This window comes from Danio rerio, chromosome 7, assembly GCF_052040795.2.
Source record: "Danio rerio strain M-AB ecotype USA chromosome 7, GRCz13ab, whole genome shotgun sequence".
In the NCBI taxonomy this organism is placed as follows: Eukaryota; Metazoa; Chordata; class Actinopteri; order Cypriniformes; family Danionidae; genus Danio; species Danio rerio.
In genome coordinates this window covers 6,622,449-6,647,240 of record NC_141027.1, presented here as the reverse complement: position 1 = coordinate 6,647,240, position 24,792 = coordinate 6,622,449, and the positions used below count along the sequence as shown (strand labels likewise).

Here is a 24,792-nt window from a genome sequence, read left to right as displayed (position 1 = left end):
CACTGCTGTCAACCTGAGCCAAGTCATATCTCTGTCCCAGAAACCTCAGTCCCAAATGAGAGGGGTTTTTTTCTGTTGCAGGGGACATTGTAAATAACCAGAGATACCAGCTTTTACCAGATTATATTTATATGATAATTTTCCTTTAAACCCATCTCTATCTAAGTGAATGAGTGAGTGATTAAATGTTGAATGTGATGAGTTTTCAACAATACTAAATTGAAACTTTATTTTTTTACATGGCTTAATATTTTTTTGTTATTAAAATTGAAGTTCCTGTTTCAAAGCTTACAGATAGATGACTAATTTGTATGTCATTGACACTTTTGGCACTTTTTTGGAGTATTTTCATAAGTTTTGTTTTTTCCTGTAAATGATTCAATAAATACCGTACCGTGACATTCATACCGAGGTATTACCGTACCGTGAAATTCTGATACCGTTACATCCCTACTCTTAAACGTAAAAGTTAATGTATTTTGCATAGTAAACATCCAACAATTACTTTTATATGCTTAAGAGACAATGAATTGACGAAATGTATGTCTTGGCGATATGAAATGTCCATTACTCTGAAACATTTCATGTTTTGATACATGATGTTTAAGTTCTTAAGAATTAAATTAGTTTAGCAAAGTTAAACGGTCTTGTTCAAAGAATTAAATTAGCCTCAAATTTAAATAATTACATAATCAAATTTCCATCAACATGTTGAGGTTTATAAATATTTAAAACAAGCCGTTTAAAGTAATTAAATTACTTTTCATTCATTCATTCATTTTTTTGTCGGCTTAGTCCCTTTATTAATCTGGGGTCGCCACAGCGGAATGAACCGCCAACTTATCCAGCACGTTTTTACGCAGCGGACGCCCTTCCAGCCGCAACCCATCTCTGGGAAACATCCACTCACACACACACAACGGACAATTTAGCCTACCCAATTCACCTGTACTGCATGTCTTTGGACTGTGGGGGAAACCGGAGCACCCGGAGGAAACCCACGCGAACGCAGGGAGAACATGCAAACTCCACACAGAAACGCCAACTGAGCCGAGGTTCGAACTAGCAACCCAGCGACCTTCTTGCTGTGAGGCGACAGCACTACCTACTGCGCCACTGCATCGCCCAATTACTTTTCAGGAAAAGTAATTAAGTTACTGAATTTTAATTCATTCATTATTATTTCTTCAAGGTTAGTCCCTTATTTTAAGGGGTCGCCACAGCTTAATAAACCGCCAACTATTCCGGCATATGTTTTAAGCAGTGGATGCTCTTAATTCCAGCTGCAACACAATACAGGGAAACACCCATACACACTCATTCACACACACACACACACACACACTATCTAATTCACCTATAGCACGTGTTTGGATTGTGGGGGAAACTGTAGCACCCGGAGGAAAACCTAAGCTAACACGGGGAGAACATGCAAATTCCACACAAAAATGCCAACTGACCCAGCTGAGACTTGAACCAGCAACCTTCTTGCTGTGAGGTGACAGTGCTAACCACTGAGCCTAATGTTTATGTGATGGGTAGTTAATTACTTTTTGAAAGTAGGTAACTTCCATATAGCAAACCAACACCAATTTAGGTTAAAAGGGTAATATTCATTCATTCATTTTCTTATCGGCTTAGTCCCTTTATTAATCCGGGGTCGCCACAGCGGAATGAACCACCAACTTATCCAGCAGGTTTTCACGCAGCGAATGCCCTTCCAGCCGCAACCCATCTCTGGGAAACGTCCACACACACACACACTCATACACTACGGACAATTTAGCCTCCCCAATTCACCTGTACCGCATGTCTTTGGACTGTGGGGGAAACCGGAGCACCCAGAGGAAAACCCACGAGAATGTGGGGAGAACATGCAAACTCCACACAGAAACACCAACTGAGCCGAGGTTCGAACCAGCGACCTTCTTGCTGTGAGGCGACAGCACTACCTACTGCGCCACTACGTTGCCTAAAAGGGTAATAATCCTCAATCATATTTTGGACTTTAAGGCCCAATCCCAATTCTCCCCCTTATCCCGGAGTGTCCCAATTCTCTTTAGCTTGAAGGCGTAGGGCTGAGGGGAAGGGGTAGATACCCCTTCAAACTGAGATTTTTTAGGACCACACTCGAAACCAAAGGGAAAATTTCCCAGTATACACCAGCCACAACGGCAGCATAGCTGCACCCAGAATTAAGGAGATCCACAAATTAGTATATTTTTGTCATTATTACGAGTTTTTACAACAAACAAGCACATGCAGGTTTATTCGTGGTCAGGCAAGCAATGATCAATACAGGTGCAAACGGGCATGTAGAGGCAGTCCAGAATCGTAGTCAGTAAACAGGCTATAGGTCGTAAGGCAGGCGGCTAAACAGGAGAACAAGGATAAACAAGGCTGGGTCGAAACACGGGAAACAAGACAGGGAAAACACGTTGTAATGTCATCTACTGATCAACAAGACTCGGCAAAACTGAAAGGGTGAATGTGTGGCGTATGTAGTGAATGCAATCAGTCTCTGATAGTCCTCAGGTGCTGCGAGTGTAATCAGGTGAGTGAGCATGGGTGTCTGGGCGAAGTGCATGTCTGAATATGTAGTCCAGGAAAAGGCGGAAGTGTAGTCAATAGCCCCTTTCACACAGTGATACCGGTAAATATCTGGAAAATTTCCAGAACGACTTTACCGGTATATTGAAAAAAGCGCTGTTCACACAGGCGAGGATGTTACGGAAATTTTCCGGAAAAGAGCATTCACACATCCATTCCAAAATAGCGGTAAATTCTGACATCATTCACCACAAATGAGCTTTAAACGGCTGCGCTTGTGTTTGTAAACATTTGACTAAATTACAAACTCTGTGGATGATCAATATTGTGAACAACTTTCGCAGGATCACTTTCGCATGTCGAGATGTTCATAATATGTGCGTGTGCAGGCGCTCACAGGCTGTTTCACAGGCACACGCAAAGCTTGAAGGTAAACAAACAACGGCTTATCATAAGCATCTCATCGATGATTATTTACACAGTTGGCATTAAGAAGAACATATAAACGTGATCTGACTAACTTCTAGCAGCTAAATGTGTCTGGAAAAATATTCAAAGGTTTTTATTCTCACAAACCGCACGGACGTAAATGCGTCTGACTGTTGTGATTGGCTAAAGCAGACGTCTCACGTCAGCACGTTCTAGACGTGCACGCGCTTATTATGGCAATCTTCCTTCTGCGTTCACACAGCGCAGCATTCCGGCAAATTGCCGGTAATCTTACAACTTCTCTTTCCGGAAAATAGCCAGAACGAATTTACCGGTATTTTCAAAAAGGACCTGTTCACACATACAACCTTTCCGGAAAATTGCCGGCAATTTTCCGGAAAGGTCTGTATGTGTGAAAGAGGCTAATGGTTAATGTGTGGGAACCAGCGATCTATGGAGAACGAGTGCTGGTTATTATGACACATAACAGTGTTCATGTTTTACCGTCATGCTTTAAAAAAAAAAAAATGCTTAAATAAAAACAGCTAAATTTCGCTATATTCTGCCCGCGCAGATTCGTGTGGGCCTAGCGATGACATGATGACGTGTGCAGGTGCTGTAGTGGTGTCCCATTTCTTATACACTGCAAAAAATGCTTTTCTTGCTTAGATTTTTTGTCTTGTTTCTAGTCCAAATATCTAAAAACTCTTAAATCAAGAAGAATTTTTTAGACATGCAAAACATACTGCCTTGTTTTAAGATATAATATGCCAAAATTAGGTGAGTTTTCCCTTAAAACAAGCTAAATAATCTGCCAATGGGGTAAGCAAAATAATCGTACGTCAAAAGGAAAGACAAGATTAATTGGCTTACCCCATTGGCAGATTATTTTGCTTGTTTCAAGGAAAAACTCCCTTAATATTAGGGTGTTATTTCTGAAAACAAGACAATATATTTTGCTTGCCTAGAAAATGTTTCTTGATATAAGAATTTTTAGATGTTTGGACTAGAAACAAGACAAAATATCTAAGTAAGAAAAGCATTTTTTGCAGTATAGGGGTCAATTTTGAATCCCTTTCCCTGCACACTCAGTTTTAAGGGCCAAGGGGAATGGGTAAAAATAGAATTGGGATAAGGCCTAAATGTGTTCGTTATTTGGGGGTACATCAGATAGTTAAACATTAATTACTTAATAAAGTTGACTATTCAACTTATTTAGGCTACCTTCAGCATAATGTTGAATTAAGTTAATGTTAATTTGATGTTAAAGCAGTTCAAATTGAAAGGGTTTTTTGCGCATGCTCATCATTTGAATCCATCAAGCGTAACGGGCAACAGTCAGCAACGGTACTCTGAGGTAAGTAACGTACATTATATTCGACGTTTCACATGGTTATTCATCATAAAATACGTTGAATGAGTACTTAAAGATGAAATACCTAACACGAAAAGTGAATTAAATCGTCTATAAAGCTTTTTAACTACGGAAACTGTAAGCATCCTTTCTTACGTGAATAGTCACCGAGTTCCTGTGGGAAACCCATACAGTAAGCCGGTGATGAAATAAAGCACATCTATATTTGTCGTGTCATTAACCCTGTGGGCGTCTGACGGAGAGAATATGAGCCATCTGATGCTGACCTCTCTCTCTCTGTGTGTGTGTGTGTTCATAAACAGCGCCGGAAGGACGCGGTTGTTGTGGAAGTGTAGCGGGAGGTGAGCAGCTCTGCGCCGGCGGGAATTCAGAACAAACCGCTCATTAAAACTGAGTCATTATTGGTACACAAACCAGTGCTTTTACTGCTCGGCATCACTGATTTAGTCATGCATAAGATGAGAAGCACAAAAACAATCAAACTACAGATGAAGTCAAGATTATTAGCCCTCCAGTGAAATTCTCTTCATTTTCCTAAATACTTTCCAAGTGAGGCTGGCTGCAGGAAGAAACATAGCCTAGGCTTGACTTAATAACAATCCCACAGCAGGGCTAATATACGTGTTTTCGATTGTATAATTTTGTAGTGTATGAAAGAAACTGTTTCTGCTGTTTAGGAAAATATGATTCTGTGAATAACAATTTTTATTTTGATCACAAGATAAAAATCCAAAAAGAAAAAAAAAACTCTGTTTACATCAAAAGGATGAAATCCTGTTAAAATGGTCATAATCAGTAGATTTTTTGATTGAAAACTAATAAAAGATTGAAATTATGAGATTCATTGTTATAATTAGGAGTACTCTTTATATATAAAAAAACAAGTGGTGACGTGTTGGTGATGTATGTATACTGTTTCTGGTTCCAAGCCGCTACTCATTTCAGTTGAGAAATTATTTGTTTATGATCACTTTTTATTCATATCATATATTAAAGTTAATTTTAAATAAAGTCATAGTTTACACAACAATCTCTGGGCTTGCTGTATAACATATACCAAATTTTTAACAATTTCTAATATATATATATATATATATATATATATATATGGGTCAGTGACAAAACAGGTTTGGCAAGATGGGAAATTTAAAAATCTTTTACAAAGTTGATTTAAAAGCATCCGTCAGATATTTTAAAATGTACAGATTGTATTCATGTTGATTTTATGTAATTAAAAATAACATTTACACCATTTTTTACAAACATTAAGACTGAATGCAACTGAAAATGTCAAATGGTGTAACTGCCAAAAATTGTGAAATATTAAATAATTTACTTCTCCTAGATGATATGCAAGTGTACACACTGAAATAAATACTTCATTTTAAAATACCACAATAACATTTATTTTATTCGCATTATCTCTAAATGTACATTTTAATGAGTTTTTGCAATATTCGGCTGGACACATGCTAAAAACACATCTGATTTCTAAATAATCTTTGACAAATTATGTAAAAAATGTTAAAAACTATTTTATTACACTAAACTGGGTGTTTTAATTTTAATTTCACATTATTTCCATGTACATAATTATATTTATATATAAAATACTGGTTACACCAATTGACAAAAACCAGTTACACCACCTGACAGTGTTGCTTCTACAGCCAAAGATTTTGAAATTGACAATTAAAATCAATTCAAATTAAGAATGATAGTCAACAATTTCAGCTGAAGTGATTTTAATTTGTTTTAAATGTTAACCAAAATGTCTGGCAACAAGAAATCATCATGGCGCATGAACGGTGTATCCATGTCTCATATTGTAATGACAGTTGAGGAACAATATCTGAGGGGGGTGGGATTGTCATTGACAAATGTGTTTAGAACAATGAAACCAAGTTGCTGAACTTTAATACACCAAGTAATAACATCCTTTACATTAAATGTGTGGCCCTCATCAATAGAATATTAACAAACTAAAGAAACATGTTTAACATTTAACACCTTTTCCATCACTGTTTCTTTTCAGTTGGTTTAAGTAAAATAAAAATAAGTAGATGATATTAGAAAAAATCCACTATTTTACTTCTAAGCTATTTAGAAACAATTTGCCAAACACTGTACGTAAAACACTAGTACGCAAGAACTGTTGCTTACTCGATGTTGCCTTGGTGCTGGGATTAAAGGCCAATTTTTGCAAGCATACACGACTGACTGACAACAAATCATTTCATGAGTGTATCCACAACTTATCCACAAACTATTTATTTTATACAGTTAACGTCAGAATTATGCAGAATTATTATTAGTCCCCCTGAGCTATTAGCTCCCCTGTTATTTTTTCCCCAATTTCGGTTTAAGAGAGAAGATTTCTTTCAACACATTTTCAACACATTACTTCAACACATAATAGTTTTAATAACTCGTTTCTAATAACTGATTTATTTTCTCTTTGCCATGATGACAGTTAATAATATTAGACTAGATATTCTTCAAGACACTTCTATACAGCTTAAAGTAACATTTAAAGGCTTAATTAGGTTAACTAGGCAGGTTAGAGTAATTAGATAAGTTATTGTATATCGATGGTTTGTTCTGTAGACTATCGGGGGGGGGGGGGGGGGGGGGGGGGGTGGAAGCTTAAAAGGGCTAATAATTTTTACCTTAAAATGGCTTTTAAAAATTGCTTTTATTCTAGCTGAAATAAAACAAATAAGACTTTCTCCAGAAGAAAAAAATATTATCAGACATGCTGTAAAAAAAAAACTAAAAAAAAACTGATTTCAACTGTAAATAAATTCATTTGTTTAGCAACTTCTGACTTGTTCTTCACAACTTTTCATCATTAAAGTTCCTCCGAGTCACCTCCAGTTGTTAATAATAATAGTACAACAGCGAGCGCATCAAGTATGAAAACCTCCAAAACTTAAGGCTGTGTGCACTCAGTCTATAGAGGCTCGTCAACCTTGTTTCATTTCCCATGTTAATTTTTTCTTTTATTTAAAAAGAAATTCCCAATTGCTCTTTAACAGAGAGAATATCATTGTCAACACATTTCTAAACAAAATAGTTTGAATGACTAAATTCTAATAACTGATTTCTTTCGTAGTCTTTGCCATGATGACAGCACATAATATTTGACTAGATAATTTGTAAGACATTAGTATTCAGCCTAAAGTGACATTTAAAAATGTAATTAGGTTAATTAGGCAAGTAAGATATATTGGCCAAGTCATTGGGTAACTGTGGTTTGTTCTGTATTTAAGAAGGCTAACAATATTGACCTTAAAAACTGTTTAAACAATTTAAAAACTGCTTTTATTCTATCCAAACTAAAAGAAATAAGACTTTCTCAAGAAGAAAAAAAAATACATACAACATTTCAAAGGAGGGTGATACAGTGGCTAATGTGGTTAACACAGTTGTCTCACAGCAAGAAGGTTGCTGGTTTGAGTCCCAGATGGACCAGGATGGCTTACTGTGTGGAGTTGACATGGGTTTCCTCTGGGAGCTCCAGTTTCCCCCACAGTCTAAAGACTTGCAGTATAGGTGAATTAGAAAAACTAAATTGACTGTAGTGTATGAATGTGTGTGTGAATGAGAGAGTGTGTACATTATATTGTGTGAATATAAACATGGATTAACATAAAAAAAACATTCATGTTGTGCAGTAAAATAACTTTATCCTAGGTTTACAGAGCTTTAATAGTAAGGTTGTGGATTAAGCACCTATTTCTCAAACAAAAATAAATAAATAATCTACACAATGAACACAAATAGTTCCAAATAGTAGTTTAATTTATGTCGCATTTTTGATCAGCATCATGAACTAATGATATTTGACTAAATTGACCCCCAACAGAAAGACTCCTGCTATATGAGTCAAATGGTGTAACCAGTTACACCCCTTGACATTTCAACTTAAAATGAAATTTGACAGGCATTATCAATAACATCTATGTAAGCACATGGGCTTGGTGGGAATATTTCAAATTTAACTTTTAAATATAATACTTATTTTTATAATATTGAACAATTATCAGTGCATTTCTGGGGTCTTACCATTTGACATGCATATCTAAGAATAGCTGACCATACCTTAAAAAGGTCAAAGTATCTCACATTTTAAAAAGAGTTACTAACCTTTGCATGCAGCAATTAGTCTTATCAAGAGTTCTTCTCTGTGATCCAATTTCCTGTCTAACTCTCTTGTGCACAATATTAACAAAATGGCTCAATAAATGGTGGTTACACCATCTTGACATTTCAGAAATTTGAGGTGACAGACAAAATTCCCCAAATGAATTATAATATTTAAAACAATTGTGCTATATTTACCTTTATTTACTATTAAATATGTCTAATGTAAAATTATGCCAGACTAGCCGATACAATGTTTCATTGAGGTTTTTACATTTTTTAAACAAGGTAAACTATTTGGTACCAATTTTTTTTGGTTACACCACATTGACATTCTTGCAATAATACCCTAAAAATTTTTTTAAATGGATTAAAACCAAAAAATTAAACTTGGTCCTAAAAATAGAGAATGTATGCAAGTAATTTGCTTATTTATTTTGAAACTGTAACCTACTTGAATTTATTTAAAAGACATGGACACAAAAAAATGAGCGTCACGTCATTGACCCATATATATATATATATATATATATATATATATATATATATATATATATATATATATATGAACAACTTTCTGGCCATCGGATATTAGGCATGGACATTTCATCACCATAGAATTATAAGGTTCTATCTGACATTTTTGTCAAAATTGTGTTATTGACATATTCTTATTAAATGGCAACTTGTTTACATTATGGGATGGTTTTTTAAAAAAAGTTGTTTACATTTTAAGACTTTTTATTTAAAAAACAAAAAAGGTTTATCTACAAAGTTGAGCGCTAGCTTGGCTTTATAAGGTTCTTTCTGTGAGCCAATTAGCATTTTTAAAGCGTGCATGGGACCAATCATTGTCATTTCGCCGGACTGCTCCATTGACAGCAGGAAACACCAGAAAGACAAAATCACACAAAATCAGAGTCAATTAAATTATGCCACACTACACAAAATTGAAATGTGTGTAAATGTGATGATTTAGAAACATTTCTTTACACTGAGATTCATTCATTCATTTTCTTTTCGACTTAGTCCCTTTAATAATCTGGGGTCGCCACAGTGGAAAGAACCGCCAACTTATCCAACATATGTTTTACACAGCGGATGCCCTTCCAGCTGCAACCCAACACTGGGAAACACACATACACTATGGCCAACTAAACTGTGGGGGAAACCTGAGCACCCAGAGGAAACCCACGCAAACACGGGGAGAACATGCAAACTCCACACAGAAATGCCAACTGACCCAGCCAAGGCTCGAACCAGCGACCTTGTTGCTGTGAGGCAATCGTGCTACCCTCTGTGCCACCGCGTTTCAAACATTGAGATGAAATGCTTAATTTTACATTGTCGAAAAAGAAATGAATATTTAAAAATGTGTATATTAAATGTGAAATATATTTATTTGTGTATATATAGTCAGTGAAACACCTTTCAGTGTTTATTAAACTCATTTGCTCATTGTCTGTTTCTTTTAAAGTCTATAAGTTTAATATTAAGCCTTGAAGAGCAAATACCTAATTTAATTCATATAATTCAATAAATATAATTCAATAATTTATTTAAAGCATAATATTTAATAAATATGAACTTATTAATTAGATAAAATAAACATCTGCACTGGAAAAAAATATTTAGTACAGCCTTGTATGCTTGATTTGAACAAGAAACAATATTCATCTTAAAACATGAAATAAATGTTACAGAAAGCAAAATTTTAACTTTCTCAAGCATCAACATATTGTTACAACACTAAATTATATATTTTTTGATTGTACTTCTTGATAAGTAATGCTTCAATGAATGATCTGGCAGATAGAACCTAATTATTTGAAGTGGAAAATGACTTTTGAGAATGAGAAGGTTCTATCTGCATTTACTGTGGTTTATTTACTCCAATTTGCAAGTGTAAGAGAACTTTGATCATTTACATTTAGAGAACCTCTGTCATGTTAATGTATGAAAGAGAGCTGTTACACACATGTTGTTTGCTATATAGAATGCAAAAACTTTGAAGCTCAATATCTCAAAATTATTTAGAATGCAGATAGAACCTTATAATTCTAAGGTGACGATATGCGATCGTGATTTTCGAAAGTATTACATCGCACATGACGTCACACGGGTCCCCGTTTGTAAAAAAAAGACTGGCTGTAATAGTAAACATGTGGTGTCGTGCGGTAGGATGCCAAATTCGAAAATAGAATTTAAAATAGAAAACTTTTCTTTTACCGTACACCACACTGCTTTAATGCCAACTGCAGACGCCTTTGGCTAAAAGGGAGCTGAATGAAGTGACAATCTAATTAGAAATGCTGGACTCTGCAGTTCTCATGTTATATCAGGTCAGTTCACGCTATGCTGAATCACACACGTTACTTGTTTTTGATTGGAGTAAAGATTTCAGCATAAACAGTTTTATGTGGTTAATTAAACTGAGAACACTGAATGCTAAAAATAAAATGTAAAAGTGTAAGTTATTAAGGTAAAGTTGTTTTTTTATTCACACATTCATTCAGTGACAACTTGTGACAAACTCCCTATATTGTTTACCACGGTACTTTTAATATTCGGTCTGAAATAACCTGCAAGTGTGATTTGAAAACAACATTAGCACTGTTTATTTGACTGTGAACAACTTTGTACTTTGATTGTCATTGGCTGCTAATAAAATTTCGCTATTTAGAGTTTGCGAATAACACTTTTATGAAATTATATTATTAAGGAGAAAATCAAAATGTGGGAATATAAAACCAACTTTACCTCTGTGTATGTCCACATACCCTGCCGTACAGGTGCAGTCCGCTGTTTGAATGGAGTTGTTTTGCTTGTTGGTGATTACCCAGGCCTTGTATAGCTCCGTCTTCTTTCCTTGTCTTTGGCTAGGCAGAATCTCGGTTTTTAGCTCTACATAGTGTTAAATCTAGTCATCATATTGAGCATTATTTCTTGAACACACAGAACAACATCGTTGGCATCCAAAGACTTGTAGGCCTTTAATTTCTCTCTTGTAAAATCACTTGGAGAGACAGTTGTACATTTGGGGCTGGATGCTTGGTCATTTCGTCCGATCCAGTATTCATTGGGACGGTGCTATCGCAAATAGAGCTGTCAGATGAACGCTGCTCACTGTAACGCTAATTTTGCCGAATCACTGTGCTTATCACTGGCTGACGAGCTGTTATAATACGCTGAAAGCATTATGTAAATAATATATATGTCATCAATAAATCTTCTTTCTAAGACAACAAACTCTGTACCACATCGGATGTCAATCCCTCGCTGTAAATGCTAGAGCTCCTTGTTTTATTTCTGCAACCTCCCTGCGCGCGCATCCTGAATGTTTGAAAACATAGTAATAGACCGGTAACACTTTACAATAAGGTTCATTAGTTAATGCATTTACTAACATGAACTAAACATGAACAACACTTGTACAGCATTTATTAATCATATTTCAACATTTATTAATGCATTATTAACATTCAAGTCCATGCTTGTTAACATTAGTTAATGCACCATGAGTTAACATGTACTAACAATGAACAACTGTATTTTCATTAACTAATGTTTACTAACATGAATAATTATTGTAGTAAATGTATTGTTCAGTGTTTGTTCATGTTAGTAAATGCATTACTTAACATTAACTAATGAAGCTTATTGTAAAGTGTGACCAATAGATCTATAGCACTTTATTTTTCATAGCAGTTGAGCTCAGGTGCATCAAATAAAAAGCAAATGAGAAGCATCTTAAAGGGGGCGGGGCATGTCGGACACAAGAGAGCATTTGATTGGTCAGAAGATTTGATGAGAAAATGAAGTATGAAGTGACGGCAAAAAAAAAAATCGACTTATTTAGGCAGAAGTGACAAACTGCAAGCTTTGGATGTTTCCATCTTCTTCATACGTTTGGTCACAAGCACACTAGCTTATATATCTAATATTTACACACACTGAATATAAAATCTAAACTTTCATTTCACAATTCCTTTAAAATGGCTGTCAGTACAGAAATATGAGAGGAATATGAGATATTAACAAAACCCAAAACTTCAGGATCCACTCATAATCACTCATCAGAAAACACACATTGCAATGATATTAGGTTGTAAATGATGGGAACAGTCAGGCGGTGTCACAAATGTGCAAATCTCTCTCACACTCATGTGCAGCCCCTTTGAGCTCATTCAGGAGACGTGGGTGTGTGTTTTTGTCTGCTCTGGACTGAGGTCAGGCACCAGTGAAAGTGTTATGTAGGTCAAACTGAAGCCCAGACGTCAGGTGACGCTTTCAGACTTCCTGTCAGCATCTCACACTTCCTCCTGCTGGCCTGAGAGTGCCAGTGCAGTCTGAGAGATTCAGCTTTAAATGGGACTCATATGCTCCTTCATACAAGATGTAAAACAAGTCTCTGATGTCCCTAGAGTGTGTATGAGGTTTCAACTCAAAATACCACACAAATGTTTTATAACTCTTTGAAACTGACACTTTTAGGCTTTAATCATAATTGTGCCGTTTTGGTGACTGCCGCTTTAAATTCAAATGAGATTGTGCTCTTTTTAAGAGAGGGTGGGGCTAAAAATGCCTGTGTCAGCATAGTGGCAGATTCAAAAACAAAACATCCTATGCTAATGAGGGAGAGACGGTCACCAGTGGGCGGGGCTTTCCCCCTCCGATGACACGTACAAAAGGAGAATGTCAATCAGAATGTTTCAGCAGACTGTGTTTATCAAGTCTGATCATAAACTAATAGAATTAATACATTTTGACCATTAGAAGCTGCTTATATTCACACACTGCTGCCACATAACTGTTGAAACCCCTTTTAAAAGCCATTTTTGCATAATTTAACTTAAAGCAATACTAAATACACCACATTTAGGGGTTATTGTAATACTCATTTATTTTGTACAATAATTATATTTTTCAACTAACTAAACTATTGCAAATGCTTAAACCTGTCCACTATAATATACATGAAACATTGTGTTTTGATTGTTAATGTTTCTCTGATTCTTTAGAACATTATGTTTGAGTTAAAATCTCAACTCTTTGACTAGAAATTAAACTTAATTCTGTAAATGAGTCAAAAACTTTCTTATACCTTATTGCGTAATTAAGCTACCTTTCAGATAGTCATTAGAAAAGCAATTTAAATACAAGTTTAACCCTTGTGTATTGTTACTTAACTACCCTCTCATTATGTCGAGGAGGAAAACGACCACTAAATTAAACTGCTGTAAATATTTGTGCTGGGCAAAAATTAATCGCATCTAAAATAAAGGTTTCAGATGCACACACACACACGCATATATATATATGATTTTTTCCTCCTTTTTTAAATATTTCAAATGATGTTTAACAGGGCAAGGAAATTTTTATGTATGATAATATTTTTGTTCTTCTGGAGAAAGTCTTATTTGTTTTATTTCAACTAGAATAAAAGCAGTTTTAAATTTTTTAAACACCATGTTAAGATCATTATGAGCCCCTTTAAGCTATATTTTTTTTCGATAATCTACAGAACCAAACATTTTTCTACAATAACTTTCCTAGTTACACTCACCTAGTTAACCTAGTTAAGCCTTTCAATGTCACTTTAAGCTGAATACTAGTGTCTTGATGAATATCTAGTCAAATATTATTTACTATCATCATGGCAAAGATGAAATAAATCAGTTATTATAGATGAGTTATTAAAATTATTATGATTAGAAATGTGTTGAAAAAAAAAACTTCTCCATTAAAGAGAAATTGGGGGAAAAATAAACAGGGGGGCTAATAATTCTAACTCCAACTGTATGTGTGTGTGTGTGTGTGTGTGTGTGTGTATATATAAATAAAATGCACACATATATATTATGTATGTGATGAAAACAAAACTATAAAAATAGCTGTTGCATTACATAAATAATTTGTCATATAAATGTATTTTAAACAAAAATTCTCAAATATTTGCATGCCTGTATTTTTATATACACAATAAATATACACAAGTTGTCAACAAACTTGTATTTTGGATGTACTTGCGCGTAATTATTTTTGCATGGCACTAGTAAAAAAAAAATAGGACATGTCAAAGTCCCATAATGCAGTTCAAAAGCGAAAAACACATTAATTTTCCTTTGACTTAGACCATTATTCATCAGGGGTCGCCACAGCAGAACGAACCGCCAACTATTACAGCATATGTTTTACGCAGCGGATGCCCGTCCAGCTGAAACCCAGCACTGGGAAACACCCATACACCCTTATTCAAACACACTCGCACATTAAAGCCAAATTAGTTTAACAAAAATACATAAAACTGCTCATTTGGGATTTTTGTAATAGTGTAGCAGCAATGTGGGAATCTGTGTATGACCTTAATAATCATCTAAAATCCCCAAAACAGTGGATGAAATAAAAGCTCTGAGCGTGTTTGTCATGGACTGGGATTTTATTTACAAAAACATTGACCGTAAATGAAAAACGTGGCTCACTGTAAGGTGACGCACAAACACATGTGTGCTCCCGCACAATAAAAGACTGAAGGACGAGCAGATCTAGAACTTGAACTCTTTGTATTTCTTGGCTCCTCCGCGTGTGTCCTGCGGCTGCGCCTTGCGCTTCTTTTGCTGAAAGAAACAAATCACGAAAATATTTCAGGAAAAAAAATCATTTACAAACACAAAAAAAAGAAAAAGATGAGTTTACAATCTCAACAGGATGTTTAGCGTTCTCAAAATGCTCAGTTTCTGCAGGTGAAAGACTACATCTACACCAGAAGTGTCCACACTCGGTCCTGGAGGGCCGGTGTCCTGCTGATTTTAGCTCCAACTTGCCTCAACACACCTGCAAGGATGTTTCTAGAAGGCCTAGTGAGAGCTTGATTAGCTAGCCCAGGTGTGTCTGATTGGGGTTGGAACTAAACTTTGCAGGACATCGGCGCTCCAGGACCGAGCTTGGACATGCCTGCTTTACACTGATCTAGGAATGAAGAGATTAACCGATTTCACTGTTAACTGAGCTTTATTTTGACACGGTTAATTAATCATAAGGACTTCAACACCACGTTTCTGCACTGAACAAAACTGCTGCAACAAAGTAGAGATGCACCAATATGGATTTTTTTTTTGGCTGATATCAATAACCAATAACTCTTAAGATTTGCAGTCAGATAATCGATATTCTATAGCCGATAAATATAAATACTTCAAAATGTTATATTTTTATACGGTAAACAACTGATTTTATTTAAAAAAACTTCATAAGTTTGATCTGATCTTGTGATCTGAAAAGCCCAGTGGTGCTCAACCTTTTTATCACCGCGGACCGCTCCACGCTAGGGTTGTAACAATATACCGGTATGACGGTTTACCACGATTTGAACGTGCACGATTATCATACCATGAACAATTGCATATCAACGGTTTTAACCCTTAAAGACAGAGACAGCCACCCGCGGCTAAAAATAAGTATTGCTCTTAAATGTTTAATAACTTTTGATCCGCTGATCCGATTCATACAATTCAAAGATTGGCATAAAGAAGAGAATCTCAGCTTTCCAGTGCTGTATCACATAACATTCGCGGACTTTCAGAGGCTCCGGAATCAGTGCGGTTACGTCATCAACATTTGACAACGCTGATTTGACAAAGAAACGCTCGTCACTGTGTCTCCGGACAAATCAGACATGATACATTGATGCATTGTCCCTCCTCCATGCCCAGATTGGTTCAAACTCGCTATATCACAACCAATAAGCATAGGTTTCACTTTTGTTTGTGGACCAAGCTTTTTGAACAACACGGAATAAGAGATACTGTAGGCATACATTTATGCGCGGCTAAATAAAACGCAAAAAAAAAAAAAGTTTTGCATGAAATAATTCTCATACTAAGCACTTTTGCATGCACAGCAGCACAGAAACATGACAAAACAGTGACACAGCAAAGACGAACTGCTGCTCTTGCTGTTTTCAACAGACACAAATGAAGATGCAGCTGTTTGTCTGCATTGCAGACAACCATATCCAAATCCATATCCACAGACAACCATATCCATGCTGGCACATAAAACCTAAGGATGTTCCATATTGAATCTAGTTTCGTTATGTAACTATTTATAGGATAGTAAATATTTATATCTATTTTTTACTGAGGATTTGCACCATGTTTATTTGGACTTTATTTGGACTTTGACACATTATTTATTATTTTCTTATTTTTTTATTTGTTCATTGTAAGTGGTGTTGTTTATAGTAACTGAAAATATATTATTTGGAAAAAGTCAAATTTGCTTCACTGTTCTATTATTTTGTAACACTTGTAACATACCGTATACCGCGAAACCGTCAAACCGTGGTATTGTTTTAGACGATTATCATACCGTGAAAAATTCATACCGTTACAACCCTACTCCACGCTTTGACAATTTTGATTGAGACGGTGGTTCGTAGGTTGCTATGCGACCATCAACCGTTTTCTCAGAGGAACAAGCTGACAATACATTGCTGTCACTCTTATACAAGTTTCATTAATGGATAAAGTTACTAAGCACTGCAGTGTTGGGGTCTTCTGTGTTTGAGATGGTTGGTCTATTGAAATGTGTATATTCCAGATAAAGTACGAAGCTGATCGGCAGGGCCAGACAGAATCTGTGGACATTTTTTGCTATTTCTGCTGAGAATTTCATTTTTAAAAAAATATATAAAAAAATAGAAATGGATGGATTTATGCAGAATAATTTTAGGAGTATCATAACTAAAAACTTAATAAAAATACATTTTTAACTTGTATTTAATGTTTACATTGCAAATCCAATTATATTCACTTATTTGGTAAACAAAGCAAGTCTCTCATATAATATATCTACTAAAAGACAGAAAATATTCATTTACAAACTACTGTTCAGAAACCATATGAAATTAATATTACTATTATTATATCATAATGATATTAGTAAAATTTATTGAAATAAATATAATAATTGAATAAATATAAATTTACACACAAGTAAATAAATAGACTGAATAATGGGCTCAAAATCTGCAGATTTCTGCGCTCGCCTACTGATCGGTCAGTTCTTGTCACGTAACTTGCGGTGCGCTTGTGGCCTTAATTCAACAGGGTGCAACTGAAAGGCGCGAGCGTGTCACACCCATAGACTGTAAAATATATGGACGTAGTGTCCGTGACGTCACCAATTGGTTTCTGAAGAGCGCAAAAGAAGCCACAAGTAGGCGCGGCCAACCGTCGCCATTTTGTTCGTGCGTTATCGCACTCACGGCGGGATACCAAACAAGGGCAAAGAGGCGGAGAGTGAGTGGAGCTACAGACACCTGCTGGCATTTAGCTTGGACCTGGCTCAGACACTTTATTTACACACTGGGTTTTAAGCATGAATATTAATGTGATGATATTGATGATGTGATAATGTGATATATTGATTGATACTTGTGATGTGAACGCTGATGTGGTGAAGCCAAACATACATTTGCAGTTAAATACAGAAAGTCAAATCTGCAGGACACTGACTCTCCAGCACCGAGTTTGGGCAGCAGCCCTGCTTTAATGCAGTAATGCTAAAAGTCTTGAAGGCTTGCGTGTGAACTGACCTTCTGTTTGGCGGCGTGCTCGGCCACCATGTCGCTGAAGTCCTCCTTCTCCACCTGCTGCTCCCGGACGTGCTCCTCGTACTTCTGGGTCATGGCCATGGGGTCCAACTCCAGCTCCTCTGGGGCCAGAGCAACCTCCACACCCTGAGAGTCTCCGCCCAGCACAGACACGCCCACCTTACGACTTGTCACCGTCTGCACCAATCACAGCACAGAGAGGCACTTTTAACATTTCTGACATGCATTTTAAAAGAGAAGAGGCTATAATTAATAAAAAGCTGTATTATAATAATAAAAATAGATATTGATCTTATAAAACAGGGTTAACAAGCAAAAAAGTATACTGAATGACTTAAAATTGACATTTAAGACAAGATTTACAAGACATTTTACAAGATTTATAAGACAAACCGTATTTAGAAAAAGCAATACTTCAGTATTTCCACTCTGAATCATTTTTGAATGAATCATTTGAGTCAGAGTCTACGATTGACTAATAAATGACTTCATTCTGACTAAGACTTGATGCTTCTTTCTAAATCAAACATTCAGCCATTTTGAATGAATCATTTGAGTCAATGATCCATTCATAAAAATGATCCATTTATAAATAAATCAGCGGTTTTGAACAAATCATTTGAGTCAAGGTAATTAAAAACTGATTCATTGCTTCATTCTAAATAAATCTGTGATTCTGATTGAATCATTTGAGTCAGAGACAATGATCCATTGATAAAAATGTCATTTGAGCCAATACATTTATGAAAAGATTCAATTTAAATAAATCTGCCATTTTAAATGAATCATTTGAGTTAATGATCCATTCATATATTTGATTCACTGCTTCAAACTAAATACAGCAGCTGTTCTGAACAAATCAATTCGAGTCAATCTATTTATAAAAATGATTCATTGCTTCATTCTAAATAAATCAGTCCATTCTGAACAAATCATTAGTCAAAGATCCATTCCTAGAAAATGCTTTTTTTTTCCCTAAAATTCTCTATTCTAAACAGATCATTTGAGAACATCAACAATCCTTTAATAAAAATGCTTCATTTATAAATAAATCAGCTGTTCTGAATGAATAATTTGAGTCAATGATCCATTCATAAAAACTATTTATAGTTTCAGTCTAAATAAATCTGTAATTCTGAATGAATCATTTGAGTTAATGAACCATTCATAAATTTGATTCACTGCTTCAATCTAAATACAACAGCTGTTCTAAACAAATCAATTAAATCAGTCCATTTATAAAATGATTAATTTGATTCATCGCTTCAACCTAAATTAAACAACCATTGTAAATGAATCATTTGAATCATGTAAATGAATCATGAGTCAACCCATTCGAAAAAAAGATTAACTGATTCAAACTAAAGAAATCAGCCCATTCTGAACAAATCATTTGAGTTCATGATCCATTCATTAAAAAGATTCATTGCTTTAATTTAAATAAAACCGCCATTCTGAACGAATCATTTGAGTCCATGATACATTCATTAAAATGATTCATTGCTTCAATCTAAATAAAACCGCCATTCTGAACGAATCATTTGAGTCCATGATACATTCATTAGAATGATTCATTGCTTCAATCTAAATAAAACCGCCATTCTGAACGAATCATTTGAGTCCATGATACATTCATTAGAATGATTCATTGCTTTAATCTAAATAAAACCGCCATTCTGAATGAATCATTTGAATCAATCCAGTCATAAAAATGATTCATTGCTTCATTCTAAAAAAAATCAGCCATTCTAAATGAATCGTTTGATCCGAATCAATGATCAATTCATGAAATGATTTTACATAAATGAGCCGTTTGCAACAAATCATTTGAAATAATGACTGAGTGAATCGCTCATTAAGAACTGTAACTGACTGAAATTATCATAGTTATGCATGACAGGCTAAACCAGCACAAACGAAACACATTGCTAAATATTGAAATAAAAATGTTTTTAAAATCACACACTCCTAACAAACCCATCAAACGTCTAAAATGTCATTTGTCTCAAGTAAAGGCAGCATTTATTTCTGCATGTCAGTGCTGTAAACCGTATATAGCTGCACTTTTCTGATCTACAGCATCATATCCGCCAGCTGCTGCTCGTTTCCCTCTTCTGTGTCATTTTAAATGCAGATGAAGGCCATATGGATGCAGTGTGTGCGCGCGTGTGATGCTGTGAAGCGGATCTGATGCAGACGCTCTGCTATCTCATCAGCCATCCAGACATCTTAATTAGCCACTAAATCAGGGAGTACTCTGGGATGAGGCGGTTGCTGTCTGAAGGTGAAGTGATTTAATATCAGAAATACAAACCACCAGTGTACAGGTTTAAAGTATGAGTGAAATCCAAACTAACTATGTTGATTATGTTAGCTCACGTTGCTAGTTTTGTGGTGAACAGTTTATCTGTGCATGTCATTAAGAAAAACATAATTGAAATCTGAAAATGCACTTCCTGTTTATCTCAGATTAGGTCCGTCTGAGATAGTGGGTGGGGACAACAAACTTAACCACGCCCCCCAGCTGTCAGTTTTAACAACAAACAGAAATGTTGAGGAGGAGGAGGAGTCTGTTAGGTTGTAATAACTCTACCCAAACCCTTTCCCCCATCTTTCTGAATGAAATGCCGACTTTACTACATCCAATCAGCTCGCAGAAGAAAAATCAAGTCACGCCCACTGGGTTCTTATTGAATATTCTATAGGAATATAGGAAATTTCTATAGGAAATGCATCACAATATGAAAAAAAAAATCAGTCACAGTTTCCAGTTCATGCAGACTTTAAAGGTCCCGGATTAATACAAGTGTCAGCTTTCACAGCAGACACAGAAAGCACTGCGCTATGAAACCTATTCATTTCAATGGTTACACAATCATAGTTAGTTGCTGCACCAAACAAAGTGTAAGAGCGTACGGTAGTCATGTCGTAGATGTGTGTGGACGCCATCATAGCAGCTCCGACAGGTCCCGTCCTCCTCTCCGGCAGCACAGTAAACAGCTGAGGAGTCTCGTTGCTGAAAACACACACAAATACTTTAATACATAACCCTAAACTACGCACTTAAGCATCATTTTACAAGCACAGATTGTAATTTTATTATCATGGATAAGCCATATTTTACAAGCTAAATGCCATCACTTTCATCACAACGATTTTTTAAAATTTAGGCTGACTAAAAAGTTTAACTTGGTGTTTTTTTCTAATCCGATTAGCCATAAAAAGCTTTTAGATGTTTTACAACAACTTCAGGCATTCATATACTGCTCGGTTTTATTGAATAAACCAAAACTCTTGTTTCTATTACACTTTACAGTAAGATTACATTAGTTAAATGTTAACAAATATGAATAAATATTGTAATATATTGTCTACATTTGTTCGTCTTGGTTAACTAATGAAAATACAACCTTCACTTTTAGTTCATGTTAACTCACAGTGCATTAAGATAATGTTTACAAGCACGACTTCGCATTTTAATAATGCATTAGTAAATGTTGAAATAAGATTAAATGCAGCACATGCTATTAAAAACATTAACTAATTAAAGCTGCATTAAACTCTAGATCTTCACAATATAGCATCGCTAGAACTTTCAGATAACACCTCCCAAATTTGGTGCTGATGCGATAAAATTTGTGGGAGCAGTTTGTTAGTGTAAAACATGTTATTTCCTGTTGCCAGCAGGTGATGCTATAACTGTAATTGGATATTGGCATGTAAACGTGTTCAGATCAAGGCTGTTATCAAACGTGTGAATTGAGGCAGATCAGACAAAGCATGCCTGAGTTATAAAGCCCCATTCACACGGGGCATCAGCGTCAACGCTTCCCATTTACTTTGAATGGATAACGTCAGGCGTTGCCGAACTGCATTGTGGATCCGTCGGCGCCGCTTCAGAGGCGTTGCTCGCTGCAGAAGTTGGGACTAGCTCAACTTTGAGCGCTGACGGAAGCGTCAGCCAATCAGATCGCTGTATGCAAATACACCAGCTAGACAATAGACTATTACTGACTGAATTTAATTAGCTGATGCTGCTATGACAATCGCCTAAGACACGCCTTCAGTCAAGCGTTGACACTGAAGCCCTGTGTGAATGGGGCATAACAACTTCCTGTTTCGTGGCGAATCGTTAAAGTTTGCGAGGCCGACACGGACACGCCCTTTGACGAAAACTGTAGATCTTCACAATTTAACATCGCCAAGGCCTTTAGATGACAAAACCTAATTTTGGTGTTGATACTATTAAATCCCTAGGAGGAGTTCGTTCAAACGATCTTCAAAGAGTTTTTATACTTGGCGCGGTTAAGTCATTTTGTCACGCCCACTTCTAAAACCTTTCAAACGTAAATTTTTGCCACTTCTGGGGCATGTGCAAGTTTCGTGAGTTTTTGGGCATTTTTAAGCCCTCAAAATCGAGATTCATTCCGGAACGGAATAATGATAAAAAGCGGAGCGATTTCAATATGGCCTACGCACCGTAGGTGTTTGGTCCCTAATAAGACCCTTATTGGAAACTGTGACCCTGATTTCTCGGATTACACTTTCATGCAAATTTTACCAGTGATTTACAGCACCAAAACAACCACGTCCATAACCCAGGACAGGTCACCGCCCTGTACTTTATTTAACCTCTACCACAGTTGGTCTGTGGTCAAAAACATCCTTCAAATATCGCCCAGAGCACTTTTAAGTAGTGATGGCGGCTTTAAAAACACTTCATAAACCTTAGAAATCTTTAGTTTTAAATCAGTGGTTTCAGAGCGCGTATTAAATTGGCAAAGTCATGTGATTACAGTAACTTTGGCTTTATTTTAATGTCAAGCGTGTTTCAAAATGATAAATAAAATTGGTAAAAAAATAAAAATAGTAAGTAAAAAATAAGTAAATAAAAAAACGATGAATAAAATTTTATGCTTGGGGACATACTATAAAATCCAATTGAATCGCACAGATTCATCCAAAAATTACCCTCTAGTGGTGAATTTCTGAACAGCTCTGTTTTTATGTAATCTCGGATAATTTTTTAGAGTTTGTAGACATTTTATTGAGATGTTTGCAAAATGAAAATGAATAACAGTTAATAATAGCTATCAATAGTCTCCTGTTTGCTTGTTTAGCAGAGCCCACCATAAAACAAACAATTTATAAGCCTTGAAAAGTTATAAAAGAACGCATTATACAGACACAAAATATTTAATGAAGTTCGAATGTTTGATGAAGTCAGTTCTAAGGGCTGATTTAAACTTCTGCGTCAAACGCACGCGTATGCTACGGCGTTGACGCAGAGCCCTACGCCGTGGCCGTCGGTGTCGCTGACGTACACCTCTCAAAAAAATTTAACTACACGTCCAACGACGCGTAGCGCAAGCTCTGTGATTGGTCGGCTTGGTAGCGCTGACGAGTCTGGGCGGGACCGAGAGCCGTGCGAATGGCGGGAGCCCGATGCAGCGATTGTTTACAAGTGTGGAGTCCCGTAAAGGAGCTCCAGATGGAAAGTTTTGTTTTGAGTTTACCTCATGGTTAAAGTTGTTGCACGTATGCCGATTCCTGCCTCAAAATAGGCCAATTTGAGCCACTTGTACATTCAGGAAGTGTCCAGGAAAAGCAAAACAGCAGCGAAGAAACTCAACACAGAGGAACATTTACACCTCACTGCCAACTAGCGTTTCGGAAGTGTTAATGCAGACCAACAGAGACAGCGCGCAGAAGTATAAATGCACAGCTACACGCGTTGCATGCGCCGAGGGTTACGCCGGTCACTTGAGGCAGAAGTATAAACCAGGCTTAATGCAGGTCTTGTTGCATTTACACAGTTTTGACCTGTAGGTGTCACTACGGATGTTCGGACATTTTTTTACACAGTGAATAGTTTCTTTCAGTCGATTCAAAGGTTTGTAAAGCTCAGTTTCTCCCATCGCTACCCTACCCTGAAGTGTATTTCCAGGAGATTCTTACCCATCCATGGCCTCCTCGATCTTCTTCTTCCTCAGCTCAATCAGCTCTGGAGTCTCCATACCGGCAGGAACAGAGGAGAAGCCGCCGGGAGTGATCAAACCACTGTGACTGCAAATGAGAAAAGCAGAGGAGTGTCAACACAAACAACAGCAGGGTAACATCAAGACAGATTTAAGACAGGCTTTGTTTAGCTCTTGTGTGCTGTTGGGGATGTTTTCATCCACTCTGGGGTGATTTTTTGAGGTGTAATTTGGCCACAACTTTCTCAGTGTTTTAGCAAATGGGAGTTTTGGTGACAAATCTTATTTTGACACACATATTTTAAAAATGCAACAATGCATTCTGAGCAAATGTACTACCCTTTCAATGTTGACGGCTCCTTAGTCCTTAGGGATGCGGTGACACGATATTTCACCGAACAGATCCGCCACTTTTGATGCTCAAACAATCATAAAGCCCTCATGCTGCAGGAATTAGGAGGTTTGCTGAAGGTGCAGCTGTCGTTCAGTGAGGGGTTCGAGTCTTTAATAAATGACGACAGTTTGCGTTCACTGAACAGTAAGAATGATTAATATATCCATATGAAACAGTCCCTTAAAGTCAAGTCTGGCTTTCAGTTTTAGGCTTTGTCCATATCCCAAGTGAACCATGCCTGAGCCCGATTCAGCGCACACACACACACACTTCTCAAACGATCCGGGAAATGGGCCTGGGCACG

At 36.4% G+C, this 24,792-nt stretch overlaps 1 protein-coding gene across 1 annotated transcript in view; it reads right to left on the bottom strand.

Moving 5' to 3' along the window:
- Positions 1–14,918: 14,918 nt before the first annotated feature.
- sf3b2 (splicing factor 3b, subunit 2) overlaps positions 14,919–24,792 on the bottom strand; it is a 43,238-nt gene continuing 33,364 nt past the window's right edge. Inside the window, exons 18-21 of the mRNA NM_001105277.3 lie at positions 24,075–24,182; positions 21,033–21,132; positions 18,099–18,293; positions 14,919–15,117 (exon numbers count right to left, since the gene is read on the bottom strand). Of these exons, the coding sequence (NP_001098747.1) occupies positions 15,046–15,117; positions 18,099–18,293; positions 21,033–21,132; positions 24,075–24,182 (475 nt within the window). The 3' untranslated portion in view covers positions 14,919–15,045. The remainder of the gene's footprint in view (positions 15,118–18,098; positions 18,294–21,032; positions 21,133–24,074; positions 24,183–24,792) is intronic.